The sequence below is a fragment of the Myotis daubentonii genome, chromosome 15 (assembly GCF_963259705.1).
Source record: "Myotis daubentonii chromosome 15, mMyoDau2.1, whole genome shotgun sequence".
Classification (NCBI taxonomy): Eukaryota; Metazoa; Chordata; class Mammalia; order Chiroptera; family Vespertilionidae; genus Myotis; species Myotis daubentonii.
This window is the reverse complement of record NC_081854.1, coordinates 392,516-410,466: the sequence shown is the minus strand read 5'-3', so window position 1 is coordinate 410,466 and position 17,951 is coordinate 392,516. Positions and strand designations below refer to the sequence as shown.

The 17,951-nt window shown below is 49.6% G+C and overlaps 3 protein-coding genes across 4 annotated transcripts in view; 1 reads left to right on the top strand and 2 right to left on the bottom strand.

Moving 5' to 3' along the window:
- The window catches only part of LOC132216409 (zinc finger protein 345-like), a 41,286-nt gene extending 39,454 nt beyond the window's left edge, over nucleotides 1-1,832 (bottom strand). Inside the window, exon 1 of the mRNA XM_059665555.1 lies at nucleotides 1,796-1,832. Within this exon, the coding sequence (XP_059521538.1) occupies nucleotides 1,796-1,828 (33 nt within the window). The 5' untranslated portion in view covers nucleotides 1,829-1,832. The remainder of the gene's footprint in view (nucleotides 1-1,795) is intronic.
- ZNF544 (zinc finger protein 544) overlaps nucleotides 1-17,951 on the top strand; it is a 276,321-nt gene that overhangs the window by 70,088 nt on the left and 188,282 nt on the right. The window contains exon 1 of one of the 2 annotated variants that reach the window (XM_059665581.1): nucleotides 782-968. The exons of the other annotated variant lie outside the window; for it this stretch is intronic. The gene's annotated coding sequence lies outside the window, so the exon portion shown is untranslated. Of the gene's footprint in view, nucleotides 1-781; nucleotides 969-17,951 lie in introns of those variants that run through there. 2 annotated transcript variants of the gene reach the window in all.
- LOC132216433 (zinc finger protein 547-like) lies at nucleotides 6,277-16,850 on the bottom strand. The gene is made up of 4 exons (XM_059665618.1): nucleotides 16,727-16,850; nucleotides 15,032-15,158; nucleotides 8,017-8,219; nucleotides 6,277-6,876 (listed from the first exon to the last, which is right to left on the bottom strand). Exons 1-4 carry the CDS (start codon nucleotides 16,754-16,756, stop codon nucleotides 6,766-6,768), a joined length of 471 nt encoding a protein of 156 aa, XP_059521601.1. The 5' UTR covers nucleotides 16,757-16,850; the 3' UTR covers nucleotides 6,277-6,765.

Below are 17,951 nucleotides of genomic sequence, written 5' to 3'. Positions count from 1 at the left end.
AGTTTGGCTGGTAGGACGAAAAACCCTCCAGTTGTCCTCATCTCCTCCCTTTCTCTGCCGCAGTTGTGGACAAAAACTATCCACCTGACAGATAACGTGAAAGGCTCAGGGAAGGCCGGGAGAGTGAGCTTGCAAGCACAGAGAGGTGACGCAGCAACAAAGTAAAACTATATTCTTACTTTCTGTTTATAATGTATTTTATTTTTATTTTTTTAAAATATATTTTATTGATTTTTCACAGAGAGGAAGGGAGAGGGATAGAGAGTCAGAAACATCGATGAGAGAGAAACATCGATCAGCTGCCTCCTGCACACCCCCTACTGGGGATGTGCCTGCAACCAAGGTCCATGCCCTTGACCGGAATCGAACCTGGGAGCCTTCAGTCCCCAGGCCGGCGCTCTATCCACTAAGCCACACAGGTTAGGGCTCACCTTGTTTTATACGTTATACATTACATTCAAAGGAGGAGAGGTACGTGTATTAAGTGAAATCCATTGGTGATTGGTCAGGGAGGCAGGAGAAAGTGAGGGGGGAGGGGGATCGTCTGGAATGGGACAAAAAGTAAAATGCTAGACACAGACTTCCTGTGCTTTGCTGGGTAAAGGGTAGTTAACAGTCAACAATTAACGTGATGACCATAACAATGAAGGTGCTGATGGCCACAGAGAATTCGTTTTCGCCCATTGGGAGTCCTGGAGGTCGTTAATGGGCTGAAAAGGGGGACATATGTTATACTTTCAACCATAAAGATTTTTTATTTATTTTTTAAAATATATTTTATTGATTTTTTACAGAGAGGAAGGGAGAGAGATAGTTAGAAACATCGATGAGAGAGAAACATCGATCAGCTGCCTCCTGCACATCTCCTACTGGGGATGTGCCTGCAACCCAAGTACATGCCCTTGACCGGAATCGAACCCGGGACCCTTCAGTCCGCAGGCCGACGCTCAATCCACTGAGCCAAACCGGTTTTGGCCATAAAGATTTTTTAAATAAAAAAATTAAACAAACAAAACATCACAGTGACCTTTGTCCGGGAAGATCCTGGCCTAGGACAGGGCTACGCACCATATGCTTCTTTTCGCTAAAGTTTTAATTTCCGACCATCCTTTGAGGTGACTTCCGGTCTTTGGGTTTGCAGGGCGGCCATGCAGGCCTCCCCTGTGCCCCACAGGTTAACACGTGGCCCCCTTTCCGTCCACACCCCGCTCCAGTCTGTCCCCTCCCAGGGGCATTGAAAACCCTTCCAAACCCAACACAGCCCCGGCCGGTTTGGCTCAGTGGATAGAGCTTCGGACTGCGGAAGGGGTGTGTGTGTGTGTGTGTGTGTGTGTCCCGGGTTCGATTCCGGTCAAGGGCATGGACCCTGGTTGCGGGCTCATCCCCAGTAAGGGGTGTGCAGGAGGCAGCTGATCGATGTTTCTCTGTCATGGATGTTTCTAACTCTCTGTCCCTCTCCCTTCCTCTCTGTAAAAAAATTTTAAAAAACCAACACAGCCCGTGTCCCCGTTCACACCCCCCGCGGCCCCACGGGCACTCAGAGCGAAGGCACAACCTCTCCGCCTCCCAGACCGGCCGGGACTCCGACCCTCACTGTTCGGGGCGCAGGGAAGACGGACCGCAGGACCCCGCGTCCTACTGGGTCAGCGGCCCCTGCGCTGCTCCCCGGGAGGCCCCTCGCCCTCTCCCTCCCCCTCACTCCGGGGGTCACCCCCCAGCGCCTCGCGGTCCCGATGCGGGGCCCGGGCTGCAGGGTCGGGAGGGGCCGGCGGGGAGGCCCCGGGGACACGCTCACCTCCTCCGGGCGCCTGGGCGCGGGCCCCGCCATCGGGCTCTGCGGGCGGAGCGGCCGGGACCGGGACCTGGACCCCGTCCCGCCCTCAGCGGGTCCCTCGCGGGGTCGGGAGCCAAACCCCCGTCGGCGGCGGGACCGGCGGCCCTTCTCGCGTTCGCCTCCGGGCGCCTCCACCTTCGCTCCGACCCAGTCAGGCGACCCCGAGGGAAGAAATGGCGCGAACCGGGAGAAACCGGAAGTCCCGCCCTCCCCCCTGGGCTCTGCGGAAACGCCTGTTCTGGGCCCTCATTGGCTCAGGGCTCTGCACTTCACCGACGGCCTTCTGGGTAACAAGGCTCTGAGGTCCAGGTGGGGTGGTGACCAGGCCTTTCCCACCAGCCTCCAGGACAGCGGTTCTCAACCTGTGGGTCGCGACCCCGTTGGGGGTCGGACCACCCTTTCGCAGGGGTCGCCTAAGACCATCGGAAAACACATAGATAATTACATATTGTTTTTGTCATTAATCACTGTGCTTTAATTATGTTCAGTTTGTAACAATGAAAATACATCCTGCATATCAGACATTTACATGACGATTCATAACAGTAGCGACATTACAGTGATAAAGTAGCAACGAAAATTAACTAATAAAGAATTTTAAAAAATAAAAATAAAAAAATTAAAAAAATAATTTTATGGTTGGGGGTCACCACAACATGAGGAACTGTATTAAAGGGTCGCGGATTAGGAAGGTTGAGAACCGCTGCTCTAGGAGGAAAGTCTGGGACACACCGCTAGGGACTCTGGGCCATGGCAGTCGCTGTGCCCAAGGGACTCCTGGGAAATGGCCACAGAAGGCGCTCATGGAGCCCTGGCCAGGGTGCCCGGGTGATTAGAACACCTTCCCGATGGGCCCAATGCAGCTTGGGTCCCGGGTGAGGGCTCATGAATCAGCCAGTGAAGGGGTCAGTAAGTAGGACCACAAACCGATGCTTCTTTCTCCTTTCTCAACAACTCTAAAAAGCCGCAAAGTAAACACTTTTTAAATATATATTTTGTTACTGATTACGAGCGGAAGGGAGAGGGAGGGAGATAGAAACATCAATGATGAGAGAGAATTATTGATCAGCTGCCTCCTACTCGCCCCCCACGGCAGATGTTATCTTCCAGTGCCCTGAATGGGAAGCGAAATGGCACCTCCTGTTTCATGGGTCGACGCTCAACCACTGAGCCATGTTTGCCGGGCTCAACCTCAGTCTTGAGTTCAGCTAAGAAGAAATTCGGAGCCATAGACCTCTAGTGCAAGGGAAATTTATTCAGCAGGAAACACGAAGCCAAAAGAATCGAGTACGGCTCATAGAGCTGCCCCATGGTGTTGGCATGTGCTTCTTGTCAACATAAGAAAAATCCAGGCCTAACCGGTTTGGCTCAGTGGATAGAACATCACCCATGGCAGCAACTCGTGCACCTTGGAAGAAACTGTGGGCCAAAAGGTTGCGGTGGGCACAGGGGCGGGTCTTGGCCCATCCTCCATGCCCCCGCCCAGCCCCTCCCATCACGGCCTGGTCCCCTGTGTGCCTACAGGGCCGCTCAGGCCAAGGTTTCTGCTCCCAAACACTGGCGGCGCCAGGCCAGCTCGCACCCACTGGCTGGTGCTGTCAGCGGGTGCAAGTGGCGAATGCTGCCCCAATTGCCCCTCAGGAGCAGGGGGAGGTGGAGAAAACCTCAGGAGCAATCGGGGCCAGCAGCTGCCACGTGCACCCACTGATGGTGCTGAGCAATCAGGACCTGTGCCGGGAGCTGACAGCAGGTGCGAGCAGAGGCTCCGGTGCCAGCTGTGGGTGGGAGCAGGGCCAGCGCCGGCAGCAGATGTGAACAACCGCAGCGCACTCGGGAGCAAAGAATTTTCAGGAACCAGCAGAGGCTCATCCCTATGACAGGAACTGGCGCCCCGCCTTGGTCTGGCGTCCCCACGTTCTTGCTCCACCATCCCGCTGTGGTCGATGCCCTCCATGTTCCACGCTCTGTCGCTTGCTGCAATGCCCACATGTTCTGCGTGTGCCCCCTCGTGGTCGGCGAATGTCATAGTGACTGGTTGTTCAGTTGTTCAGCCGTTAGGTCTATTTGCATATTAGCGTTTTATATATATACTAGGGGCCCGGTGCACGAAATTCGTGCACTGGGTGTGTGTGGGGGGGAGTGTCCCTCAGCCCAGCCTGCCCCCTCTCACATACTGGGAGCCCTCAGGCGTTGACGCCCATCACCCTCCAATCGCAGGATCGGCCCCTTGCCCAGGCCTGACGCCTCTGGCCTAGGCGTCCGGCCCGGGCAGCGGGGACCTGCAGTGGCAGCGGGGGGCGCCGTGATCGCACGGGCTCCGCCCCTGTCCCTGCAGGACCCCTCTGGCTGAGGCGTCCGGCCCAGGCAGCAGGGACCCACAGCTGCAGCGGCCCCGCGATCGTGGGCTTCGCTTTAGGCCCAGGCAAGGGACCCCTAGCTCCTGGGACTGCCAGCTTCGACCGTGCCCAGCTCCCATCGCTGGCTCCAACCCTACTTCCTGCTATCACTGGCCAGGGCGGAAAAGGCACTTGATTCTCTGATCATGGCTGGGGGGCAGGGCAAAGGGCCACCTTTGCCCTGCCCCCCAGCTCTTAGCTTCCCCCTGGGTTTCCGATCACTGTCAGTGGCAGGGGGCTTCTTCCTGCTTTCCCTTTCGCCTCCCTGCATTGTGCCTACATATGCAAATTAACCGCCATCTTGTTGGCAGTTAACTGCCAATCTTAGTTGGCAGTTAATTTGCACATAGCCCTGATTAGCCAATGAAAAGGGTATCGTCGTACGCCAATTACCATTTTTCTCTTTTATTAGTGTAGATAGACAGTACTGGAAATCATAACCACAGCAATCACACAAGAGGAAATAAAAGGCATCCAAATTGGAAAGGACGAAGTAAAGCTCATTATTCGAAGATGACATGATCCTGTACATGGGAAACCCTAAAGACTCCACCAAAATACTAGTAGATATAATAAATGAATTTGGGAATGTAGCAGGATCAAAATCCACACCCCAAAATCGATGGCTTTTTTATACAGCAATAAAGAATTCTCAGAAAGAGAAACTAAACAAACAACCCCATTTATCACTGCAACAAGAAAAAAATTATGATACTTAAGTAAAAAAATTTTTTTTAAGTTTGAGAAAATTCCAAACAGGCATCACCTAGCTAGACTAGAGGAAAGGCTTCTCTTGAGCAGAAAGGAAGTAAAGTAAGAAAATTATGTAAATGGCAACCGCTTAAATAGTTGCCTCCGTTGTGAGAACCTCGTTTGTTATTTGTGACTGATCTCTCTTAGGTTTCAATGCTTACCAGTGAGGCATTTACAAGATTTCCCTCGGGTTAGATCTGCCACTGTCCACACGTAGGCTGCATGGCATTGGAGCCACCTCAGTCTCATGGCATCCTTGTTTAATGACAGTTCCCAGCCCAAGAAGCAGGTCGCTTCAGTGTCTGAAGGTTCTGGGAACCAAGACCTTATACCAGCAAGCAGCTCGGCCCACTGCGGACACTCAAAGGGTGTCCCCTAGAAACCCGAGCTCAGCTGCCCTTGCTGAGTGAGCACATCGACGGCCCCATGGCCTGGAACAGGAGGTAACCATCCTGGTGGTCACCAGTTCAGTTCTCAAGGTTTCACCTCAGCACCGACCCTGCCCACCAGCACCACCTGGGACTGCTTAGAAATGCTGCTTCCCAGTACCAAACCCAAACCTATGGAGTCACTTTGGGGGTGAGCCCCAAGAATCAGCGCTTTGAGGCGCCTTTAGGTCGTGCTGTGGTTCCTGTGGACAGGGCCCTGGAGGTCATGTGACAGCCATGAATCCCCTCTACAGCTGCAAGATTTCACAACTGAGGTGACAAAAGCTGGCAGGACGCATTACCTCAATAATAATAATTTAAAAAACCACAGAGAAACACTTCAGCCCTGGCCAGTTTGGTTCAGTGCAAAGAGCATCGGCCTGGGGACTGAAGGATCCCGGGTTCAATCCCGGTCAAGAGTATGTACCAGGGAGGCAGGATCAATCTGTGGTCCTGGTCAGAGCATGTGTAAAGGCAACCCATGAATGTGACTCTCTCACATCGATATCTGTCTCTGTGTGTCTCTCTCCCACACTTCCATTCTCTAAAACATCAATGGAAAAAATATCCTCAGGTGAAAATTAACAAAACAAAAACAAACTTGCCCTACAGGTTTGGCTCAGTAGATAGTGTCCCCCGCAGAGTGAAGGGCCCCAGGTTCCATTGTGGACAAGAGCACAAACCTCAGTTGCAGGTTCCATCCCCAGCCCTGGTCAGGGCACATGCAGGAAGCAACCCATCCATGTCTCTCTCTCACATTTATGTTTCTCTCTGTCTCTCCCCTTCCCCTCTAATCTCTAAAAATCAATAGGAAATATCCTGGGGTGAGGATTAACAAAACAAATAAATTTAATACACAAAATGCCCAAATTTCAATTGTTTATTAATAAATTACAAGGCCAATGTATGAAAAAGAATGGTCATTTAAATTGCGTTTTGCACGTGCATAGATTGCAACTTAAATCTAGGAAGGTTGACGGGCGAGTCAAAAGTGTAACATATTTACACATCCCTGCTATATAAATGAACTATGGGTAATTTTCGGTCTGCATGTTCAGGGATACGAGTTTCAATACAAACAGATGGCTCCAGGGTTGTTACACGGAACAGAAAGTTGCATATTCTCAGCACACTTTAAGGCAGTGATGGCGAACCTTTTGAGCTCGGCGTGTCAGCATTTTGAAAAACCCTAACTTAACTCTGGTGCCGCGTCACATATAGAAATTGTTTGATATTTGCAACCACAGTAAAACAAAGATGTATATTTTTGATATTTATTTTATATATTGAAATGACATTTAACAAAAAAAAATCGACCAAAAAAATGAGTTCGTGACGGTTCGCCATCATTGCTTTAAGGACGTACTCCAGTGTGAAGTCTCTGATGATAACGAAGTCTGGAATGATCGATAAAAGATTTCCCACATTCACTGCACTCATAAGGCCTTTCTCCTTTGTGAAGTCTCTGATGATAAGAGAGAGTGTCACTGTGGGCAAAACATTTCCCACATTCACGGCACTGATACGGCCTCCCTCCCGCGTGAATTCTCTGGTGTTTAACCATATTTGACTTCGACTTAAAAGACCACCCACACTGACTACACTGATAAAGTCTTTCTCCTGTGTGCACTATCTGATGATTCTTGAGGATGAAACGACAGGAAAACGATTTCCCACATTCACTGCACTGATAAGGCCTTTCTCTAGTGTGAATTCTCTGGTGTGTAACCATATTTGACTTCCTGCTAAAAGACTTCCCACAATGACTACACTGATATGGTCTCTCTCCTGTGTGCACTATCTGATGATTCTTGAGGTACATACGACAGGAAAACGATTTCCCACATTCACTGCACTGATAAGGCCTTTCTCCACTGTGAAGTCTCTGGTGTGTAATAAGATAAGATTTTTGGGTAAAGCTTTTCCCACATTCACTGCACTGATAAGGCCTTTCTTCTGTATGTGTTTTCTGGTGTTTAAGAAGGTAATAGTGAAGGGTAAAAGATTTCCCACATTCACTGCATTGATAAGGTCTTTCTCCTGTGTGGACTTTCTGATGACTACAGAGTTTGGATCGAATTGGAAATGATTTCCCACACTCATTGCACTGATAAGGCCTGTCTCCAGTGTGAATTCTCAGATGGTAACGAAGCCCATATTGGGAGGTAAAAGATTTCCTACATTCACTACATTCATAAGATTGTCTTCCGCTGTGAACGATCTGACGTTGAGTGGGGGAAGACAGTTGGCTAAATGATTCCCGACATTCGAGGGACTCATAAGGCCTTTCCCCAGGGTGAACGGTCCGTTGTCGAATGAGGATGCATCTCCGGCTAAAAGACGGCGCACATTCACGGCACAACTCACAGTTTTCCCCAGTGTGACCTCTCCAGGGATAAATGAGCACAGATTTTGGGTGAAAGGACTTCCCACAATTGCCGCACTTGTACTGCCTTGGGCCACCACGAAATCTTCGATGCTGATTGAATTTATCGCTCTTCACAAGCCGGGCCCTGTCCACACAGCTTCCGAAGGGCTTCTGTGCCAGGTGCTGCTTCTGGTGAATTTGGAAGTTTGCACCCAAATAAAATTGTTTCCTACCTACCCCACACCTGACCACGTGCTGGCTGTGTGGTGTTCCTTGGGGCTCGGCCAACTGCAATATGTCGCTCAAGACAGGACCACAGCTCTCACAGAAGTGGGTCTTCAGGGAAGACAGAGCCGCCTTGGAGGGCCTGGACGGTGACCCTCCTACAGAAGCCCTCTGTTCACAGGGAGCGTCTGCATCCTCTGGGCCACAGCAGCCACCTGAACACAAATAAACGCTGGTGAAGTACAGGCTGACTGAACGAATGGGTTAATGCCATCACAAATGTGTATTTGTCATATGTAGAAATGAGTTTGTGGGATGCTGTTCAACAAAGGGAATTAAAATATGGCCACTGGGCATGAATAAAAGTATACTTCTTGTATGCGTTTAATGGTTATCAGATTAAAACTAAGTGCTATAACTCTAAGATGTTTTAAGTAACCCTCATGGTAATCACAAAGCAAAAGAAATGAAGGAAAAGAAATGAATGCATACCACTACGGAAAAATAATTAAACCAGAGAGTTAGCAAGAGAGAAAAAACAAACAAAACAAAACAAAAAGGGTACAAAACATGTAGACAAAAGTTGACAAGACAGACAACAGAGGACAAGGGTGAGGGCAGGATTTGGGGGGTGGGGGGGGAATAGAGGGGTAAGGACACATTTGTAATACCTTAATCAATAAAGGGAAAAAAATAGTTAACAAGACGGCAATCGTCAAGTACTTACAAAATTATCAAGTTATACACAGTAGCTTAACTTATTAAAAAAACAAGTTTCACCCTAACCGGTTTGGCCCAGTGGATAGTGCGTTGGCCTGCGGACTCAAGGGTCCCAGGTTCGATTCCAGTCAAGGGCATGTACCTTGGTTGCGGGCACATCCCCAGTAGGAGATGTGCAGGAGGCAGCTGATCGATGTTTCTCTCTCATCGATGTTTCTAACTATCTGTCCCTCTCCCTTCTTCTCTGTAAAAAATCAATAAAATATATTTTTAAAAAACAAACAAGTTTCAAACACATGTTGCCTGAAAAAGTCTACAGTGTTAAGGACAGGAAGAATCTGAAGGTGAAGAAGGTGAAAACAATAATTCATGTAAATGGAAGTAAAAAGAGAATAGCCCACACTTATAAGTAGCTATACTTATACCAGAAAAATAGACTTCAACTCAGAATACTAGGAAAGTCATTATCCTATCTAATAAAGAGGGAATGTAGCAATTGACCGTCACGCCCTCACAAGATGGCAGTGCCCACAGCCAATTAAGTGGGAATATGCTAATCGACTGACACACCCACAAAGACAGAGACACACACAGCCACAAGATGGCGGCGCCCAGTCCCCTAAGCCCCTCCAGGGCGGCAGGCGCACGGCATGGCCAGGCCTGCCCCCAGGTGGGTCCAGCCACTCTGTGCACCTGCCTCTAGAGTCCCCCAGTCCCCTCAGCTGCCAGCTGCTCAGGGCCAGCCCCAGGCGCAGGCAAGCCTCAGAAGTCTGCTGCCCAGGGTGGGCCCAAGGCTCAGGTAACGATGGCCGGCCGAGGCTTGTCCTGCCAACAGTGGCAGCAGGAGAAGTGGGATGGGGGTGTCGCCTCCTGCCCCTGAGGGCTCTTGGGCTGTGAGAGGGGGCAGGCTGGGCAGAAGGATCCCCCTACAGTGCATGAATTTTCATGCACCAGGCCACTAGTCTATATAATAAAAGCCTAAGTGACCTTTATGGGGGAACGACCAGAACATCTTGTTGCAATGATGCGCACTGACCACCAGGGGGCAGACACTCAACACAGAAGCTCTCCCCTTATGCTCAGAGGGCTCCCACATGGGGGGCGCAGCTCAGCCAGAAGCCTGGATCATGGATGGCAAGCGCAGTGGTGGTGGCAGGAGCCTCTCTTGCCTCCGCAGCAGTGGTAAGAAGCAGCAAGCTAAACGGTAAAGAGCAGCAAGCAGGCGGTAGGTAAGGAGCAAGGGGTCCTGGATTGTGAGGGGACACAGGCCAGATTGAGGGACCAACCCCTCTTCCCCAATGCAAGAAGGTCATGCACCAAGCCTCTAGTATAATAATAAAGAAATTGATTGATCAAGAGAATAAAAACATACATTTTTTCTTTTAAACATGTTTTTACTGATTTTTTTCAAAAGAGAGGTAGGGCCGAAACCGGTTTGGCTCAGTGGATAGAACGTCGGCCTGCGGACTGAAGGGTCCCGGGTTCGATTCCGGTCAAGGGCATGTACCTGGGTTGCGGGCACATCCCCAGTGGGGGGTGTGCAGGAGGCAGCTGATCGATGTTTCTCTCTCATCGATGTTTCTAACTATCTCTCTCCCTTCCTCTCTGTAAAATATCAATAAAATTTATTAAAAAAAAAAAAAAAGAGAGGTAGGGAGGGTGAAACAACTGAGAGAGAGAAAGATTGATTGGCTGCATATTGCCAATCCCTGGTGGGGGGCAGTGCAGGAGGCAGCAGAACAACGTTCTCTCATCTATTGGTATTTCTCTCTCTGAAATTAATTTTTTAAAAAGAAGTAAAGAGCCCTGGCCGGGTTTGCTCAGTGGTTAACACCCTGGCATACAGACCAAAGGGTCATGGGTTCTAATCCTGCTCAAGGACATGTACCACCGTTTCAGGTTACTGAGCCATGGTAGGGGAGTGAGAGGGAGGCAACCAATCAATGTTTCTCTCTTTCTCTTCCTCTCCTCCCTCCCTGCCACTCTCTCTAAAAATCAAAGGAAAAAATGTCCTCAAGTGAGGATTAAAAACAAATAATAAATAAATAAAATAAAAGAGGAGACATTACAACCAATACCACAGAAACATAAATATCTTTTTTTTTTAAATTAGAATTTTACTGCCCTGGCCGGTTTGGCTCGGTGGATGGAGCATCGGCCTGCGGACTGGGGGGTCCCGGGTTCGATTCTGGTCAAGGGCATGTGCCTTGGTTGCAGGCGCGTCCCCGGTGGGAGGTGTGCAGGAGGCAGCTGATGGATGTTTCTCTCTCACTGATGTTTCTGGCTCTCTGTCCCTCTCCCTTCCTCTCTGTGGAGGATCAATGGAGTATATTTTAAAAAAAAAAATTGAATTTTACTGATTTCAGAAAGAAAGGGTGAAGGAGAGAGAGATAGAAACATCAATGATGAGAGAGAATGATTGATCAGCTGCCTCCTGCACTCCCCCCCACTGGGGATGGAGCCTGCAACCTAGGCATGAGACCTGACCCAGACAGTATGGCGTATGTAACTCCCATCTGACCCCGTGATCCCACTTCTAGGAATATATCCCAAGAAAACAGAAACACCAATCAGAAAGGATATATGCACCCCTATGTTCATAGCAGCACAATTCACCATAGCTAAGATCTGGAAACAGCCTAAGTGCCCATCAGTAGATAAATGGATTAGAAAACGGTGGTACCTCTACGTGATGGAATACTATGCTGCTCTAAAAAGGAAAGAACTCTTACCATTTGCAACGTCATGGATGGAACTGGAGAGCATTATGCTAAGTGAAATAAGCCAGTCAATGAAGGAAAAATACCACATGATCTCATCATTTATGGATAATAAAGACCATTATAAACTTGTGAACAAAAATAGATACAGAGGCAGAGCAGCCTCGAACAGACTGTCAAACTGCAGCGGGAAGGCCGGGGAGGGTTGGGGGGCGAGAGGGGGGTAAGAGATCAACCAAAGGACTTGCATGCATGCATACAAGCATAACCAATGGACATAAGACACTGGGGGGTAGGGGAGGCCAGGGGATTGTCAAGGGCAGGGGAAAAAAGGAGACATATGTAATACTCCTTGTAATACTTTAAGCAATAAAACAATTTAAAAAATAAAATAAATAAAATAAAATCAGGAACAAGCCTTGGCTGGGGTGGCTCAGCTGGTTACAGCATTGTCCTGTGCACTAAAAGGTCATAGGTTGGCTTCCCAACAAGGGAACACACCCAGGTTGCGGGTTCAATCCCATCAGGGTGCATGCGGGAGGCAACCAATTGATGTTTCTCTCTCACATCCAAGTTCCTTTCTCTTTTTTTTTGTTCTCCCTTCCACTCTCTCTGAAAAATGATTCTCACATAAGGATTAAAAAAACAAGTAAAAAATAAAATCAGGAACAAGATAAGGATGTCCACTCTCCTCATTTCTATTCACAATAGTCCTGGAATTCCTACCCAGAGGACTTAGGCAAGCAAAAGAAACAAAAGGCATCAAAATCAGAAATAAATAAAACTGTTTACAGAACACAAGTTTATACATATAAAACCCTCAATACCTATAGCATAAAACTGTCAGACTAATAAATCAATTAGTAGAGTTGCAAGATATAAAATCAACATAGAGCCCAGCTTGTGTGGCTCAACGGTTAAGTGTTGACCTATGAACCAGGAGGTCACTGGCTTGATCATAGGCTGGGGCACATGCCCAGGTTTCAGGCTCGATCCCCAGTAGGGGGCGTGCAGGAGGCAGCTGATTGATGTTTTTCTCTCATCCAAGTTTCTATCTCTTCCTCTCCCTTCCTCTCTCTCTATGGTAGTAAAAAAAGCATATTGAAACAAACAAACAAAAATCAACAAAGAAAAATCAGTTGTGTTTCTACACACTAATAATGATATTTTTAAATAAGAAATTAAGCAAGCAATCACGTAGACAAATAACATCAAAAACAATAAATATATACAAATTAACATAACCAAGAAGGTGCAAGATCTGGACACTGAAAACGAAAAGACATCACAAACAAATGGAAAGATATCCCATGTTCTGGATTGGAAAAATAAATATTGTTAAAATGTGCATACTACCCAATGGAATTTATAGATTCAAACCCATTCCTATTAAATTTCAAACTAGACTGTTCTGCCCTGACCAGGGTCGCTCGGTTGGGTGTTGTCTCGTGCACTCAAAGGTTGCTGTTCGATTCCCCTGGTGAAGACACATGCCCGGGGTTGATGGCTCCATTCTCGGTAGAGATTGTGTAGGAGGAAGCTAATCCATGTTTCCCCTTCATATGGACATCTCTCTCTCTCTCCCTCTCCCTTCCTCTTTCTCGAAAAATCAATTAAAACCCCTAACTGGTTTGGCTCAGTGGAAAGAGCAGGAGTGGGCAAACTTTTTATGAGTGGGTGCCAAAACCAGCAAAATCTCTGACTCAAAATTCTTCGGCGTGCCAACCCTAATTTTTTGAGAACATGTTACGCTTACTTGATATCTCTTAAGGTGTATGTATGTGAAGAACCTTGAAGAAATAATAAAATTCATTCAAGCGACAAAACACAGTCTATGATGATGAAAAATACATTTATTTTTTAATGTATGCATGTACACTGATAGTCTAACAGAAAACTTTATGACTCCATTTGATATTATCAGTGGGACTTTTGCTGCTGCATCACTGATGACAGATTTTACATCAGGTTTATATTTCGTGACCTTCAGAGATATGCGCGAGCTACTACTTCATCCTTCAGGCTACTCCTGTGACGAGACTTAACAAAATTCATCACTGAGAACAAAGGTTCACACGCGTATGTGGATGAAACCAAAACACTGGTCGGATCTAGGAAGGCAGGGAGAGTTAAGGCAGAGGCCTAGAAATCGCTCTTCCCCTCTCTCCTCAATCCATGTCTATGGTCTTTAAGATAACTTGTTATGTAAAATTATTTATTTATCTAAGATGCACCTACACTGAATTTATCTGAAAAATAAAAAAGTCGATATTAAGAAAAAAATTGTAAATGGAAGATTATAAGAGAGGGTTTCACGTGCCAGCAAAAGTTACTGGCGTGCCATATTTGGCACGCGTGCCAGGGGTTGCCCACCCCTGGGATAAAGCGTCAGCCTGCGGACTCAAGGGTCCCAGGTTCGATTCCGGCCAAGGGCATGTGCCTTGGTTGCAGGCACATCCCCAGTAGGGAGTGTGCAGGAGGCAGCTGATCAATGTTGCTCTCATTGATGTTTCTAACTCTCTATCCCTCTCCCTTCCTCTCTGTAAAAAAATCAATAAAATCAATTAAAAGCCTTAAAAAAATAGAATAAATAAATAAATAACATTTAACAGATCAGCAATACTGGAAAACAGAAGAAAAAAGGAAATCTCTTTTTATTTGTTTTTTTGTTTCTTATTTCAAAATAACGTTAGGAACTGTGGAAAAAGGTCTTGAAAAATAGCCCAAGGTCCAGGAAAATAGTGACCATGACCATGGCTGCAATTCCTCCAACAGGCAGGTCCTAGGAAGTGTTGGCTGAAGGAAGGGATCAAAAGAAGGACCATGGAGCACTGGGCACTCCAGGTCTTACCCCCACAGCATCCCTAGTGCCTGTTCACACTCTCTGTCCCTGTGTGCACACTAATGGAAACAAAATAGTCCCAGAGGTCAGGGTCATACAAAGGCAGGGAGCTCAATCCACAGTCATCATTTAAGGGACACTCACCCGGACCAGCCTCCTGGGTCTCCTCAACTGTAACAGCAGCAAGAAATAAATATAGATGCTAAGCCATAGAGAAACGAGGGCTATTTGTCGTAACAGCCAGCATTAACTACCCTGACTAGTAAAGCAAACCAGTTCTTCTCTTGGAGCCACAGTTTCCACAACTATAAGTAGGGATGATGTAGGGAGATTTAATGAATTAATGTATGTGGAAACATTGGGCACAGACTCGGGCTCAACAAATGCTGGTTAAAAAGCAAAAAGAGAAAGAAAAAGAAGAAAGAAGGGAGAAGGAAGGAGAAGGAAGAAGAAAGGAGGAAGAAGAAGGGAGGTGGAGGGGGAGGAGGGGGAGGAGAACTATGGATCTGGACACACTGCCCTGGCCAGGGAGGGGGCAAGCATGGCGGACGGCATTAGGCTCACGGCATCCCGTCCCTACGAGAAGAGTTCAGTGCAGCAGGTATTGGGGCTGCAGCAGAGAGAAGAGGGCAGGGCCTGGGGTCCACAGGGGAGCATGTGGGGTCCACAGAGCAGCCTCTGGGGAACGAGGGAGGGGCAGGGCAGAGTCTAGTCCACGTCCCCGGTGAGATGGTGAGAGTCTTACCCAGAGAGGATGCAAGGGCCAAGTTCTCCAGCATCACCTCCTGGTACAGGCGTCTCTGAGCCTCGTCCAGGAGCCCCCACTCCTCCCAGGAGAAGTACACAGCCACGTCGTCAAAGGTCACGCGGTCCTGTCGAGATGGGGACAGAGGAAACGATACAGTTAGTCTTTCTGAGACCCTCACAGTCCACCCCTCACACACCTTCCCAGGCTCCTCCTCCTCCAGGGCGGCCTCCCTCCCAGGGGACACCAGGCCCTGGGGACCCTGATGTCTTCTCACTTATTAGGGTTCCACAGTGACTGTGTTTATCTTTTATTTTTTACTTTTAAAATATATTTTACTGGCTCTGACCGGTGTGGCTCTGCCTAGAGCTTCGGCCTGCAGACTGGAAGGTCCCGGGTTCAATTCCAGCCAAGGGCATGTACCTTGGTTGCGGGCACATCCCCAGTAGAGCGTGTGCAGGAGGCAGCTGATCGATGTTTCTCTCTCATCGATGTTTCTAACTCTCTATCCCTCTCCCTTCCTCTCTGTAAAAAATCAATAAAACATATTTTTAAAAATCAATATATTTCTAAAAATATACATATATGTATATATATGTTTTATTGATTTCTGAGAGGAAGGGAGAGGGAGTCCTATGGAAACATACACGGTGAGAGAGAACCATTGCTCAGCCGCCTCCTGCCCAACTGGGGTTGGAGCCTGCAACCCGGCCCGGGCCCTGACCGGGGATCGAACCTTCACCTCCTGGTTCATAGGTCAGAGCCCAGCCCCTGAGCCACAGTGACTGTGCTTAGCCCTCAGCCAGGGCAGCAGGGGCACGCAGATGCCCCCCGAGCTGCGGGCCAGGCCTGGGGGGCCCCCTCCCGCCTGCAAAGCAGCAACCTGTGGACGCAGCCAGAGGGGGCGCTGCTGCACCGGGTCCCCGCACCAAGGCCTCGGCGCCACCGGCTCACAGCGCCTCCCCGCGGGCACCCCGTCCTCCACCTGCTGCCTCCCTGTCCCCCCACGCGAGCGCCCCTGGGGGGAGCCTCACACCCACTCCCCTGGGCGGGATGTTCCAGCCACGCCCACCGCGTCGTCTCTCCCCTTCGCTCCAATCGCGCGCGCTAGCGAGGCTAGCAACTGGCGGGTCCAAAGGAGACCGGACGTCCCACCCCCAGGACGCACGCCAGGAAAGGCCCTATCAGGATAACAATGGACGGGTTCGCGTGGCCTTCTGGGTAATGTAGTTCCTAGCAATCTATCCTCCGCCCACCGTCCCTGTCCCACCCTCAGGACGCACGCCAGGAAAGGCGCTATCAGGATGCCAATGGCTCGGTTCGCGTGGCCTTCTGGGTAATGTAGTTCCTAGCACTCTATTCCCCAGCCCCACGGCCTCCCTGCCCCGCGTCACAGGCACCTCCCCCCTCACCCGTGTCCGTGCTCACGGCGCCCGGTGACTCACACGCTCAACACCGTCAGCCGTGACCCCCGCCCCGAGGGTCCCCCAGCCAGGAGCCGCCCCCCCTTTCCTTCCCCATCAGGCGCCAACACCCCTTTTCCACCAGGCGCGGACCTGCTGGCGCCCCAGGAGCCCGGACCCGCCTCCCGGTCCTCGGCCTCCCTCCGGGACGCCGGGCCAGGAGGGACGGGCAACGCCCCCCGGGCTGCGGGGTTGGGAGCGGTAGGAGGGGCGGCGCCGGGGACACGCTCACCTCAGCCGGGCGCCTGGGTGCGGCCGCCATCGGACTCGAAGCGGGGAGCTGCGGGGTGCGGGCGGCCCAGCGCCCGGTGCACGCGAGCGACCCAGGCGCTTTGGGAAGCCTCACACCCACATCTCTCGCGGACGTTCTAGCCACGCCCACCGCGTCGTCTCTCCCGGTTCCTCCAATTGCGTGCGCGCGCGCGCTCGCCAGGCCAGCAACTGGCCGGGCCAGAGGCGACCAGAAGTCCCACCCCCATGACGCAAGCACGGAAAGGCGCTATGAGGTTGCCAACGGATCGGTTCGCGTGGCCTTCTGGGTAATGTAGTTCCTAGCACTCTAGAGACCTGGTGTACTCCTAAGGCAGTGGTTCTCAACCTTCCTAATGCCGCCACCCTTTAATACAGTGCCTCAAGTTGTGGTGACCCCCCCAACCATAAAATTATTCTCGTTGCTACTTCATAACTGTAATTTCGCTACTGTAAACAATATGTAGCCCTAACCGGTTTGGCTCAGTGGACAGAGGGTCAGCCTGCAGACTGAAGGGTCCCGGGTTCGATTCCCGTCAAGGGCATGTACCTTGGTTGCAAGCATATCCCCAGTAGGGAGTTTGCAGGAGGCAGCGGATAGATGTTTCTCTCTCATTGATGTTTCTAACTCTCTATCCCTCTCCCTTCTTCTGTATAAAAAATCAATACATTATATATATTTTTAAAAAGGTTCTATGTAGGGCCGTGAGACGAAGGAAGAAGAGTGTTAGGCTGTTAGGCTCCCCTGAAGCAGGTGGATAAGCTACAGCCCTGCCTCTGGTTCCACCGGAAAACTCTCTTGCCTGTGTCAGTGAATGTGTACTAGCCACTGATGAACGCTGTTTTATTCGTATGGTAATTTTAAAAAATACATATATTTTATTGATTTTAGAGAGGGAGAGATAGAAATATCAATGATGAGGATCATTGATCGCTGCCTCCTGCATGCCCCCTCCTGGGGATAGAGCCCGCAACCCAGGCTTGTGCCCTTGGCCGGAATCGAACCTGGGACCCTTCAGTCTGCAGGGCGACGCTCTATCCACTGAGCCAAACCAGCTAGGGATATATGGTAATTTCTAGTGCATATCCTAAGACTTACGTAGTTCCTTTTAGCAATCTTATTTTTAAAAAATATGGTTTTATTGATTTCAGACAGGAAGCAAGAGAGGTAGAGAGAAACATCAACGATGAGAGAGAATCATGAATAA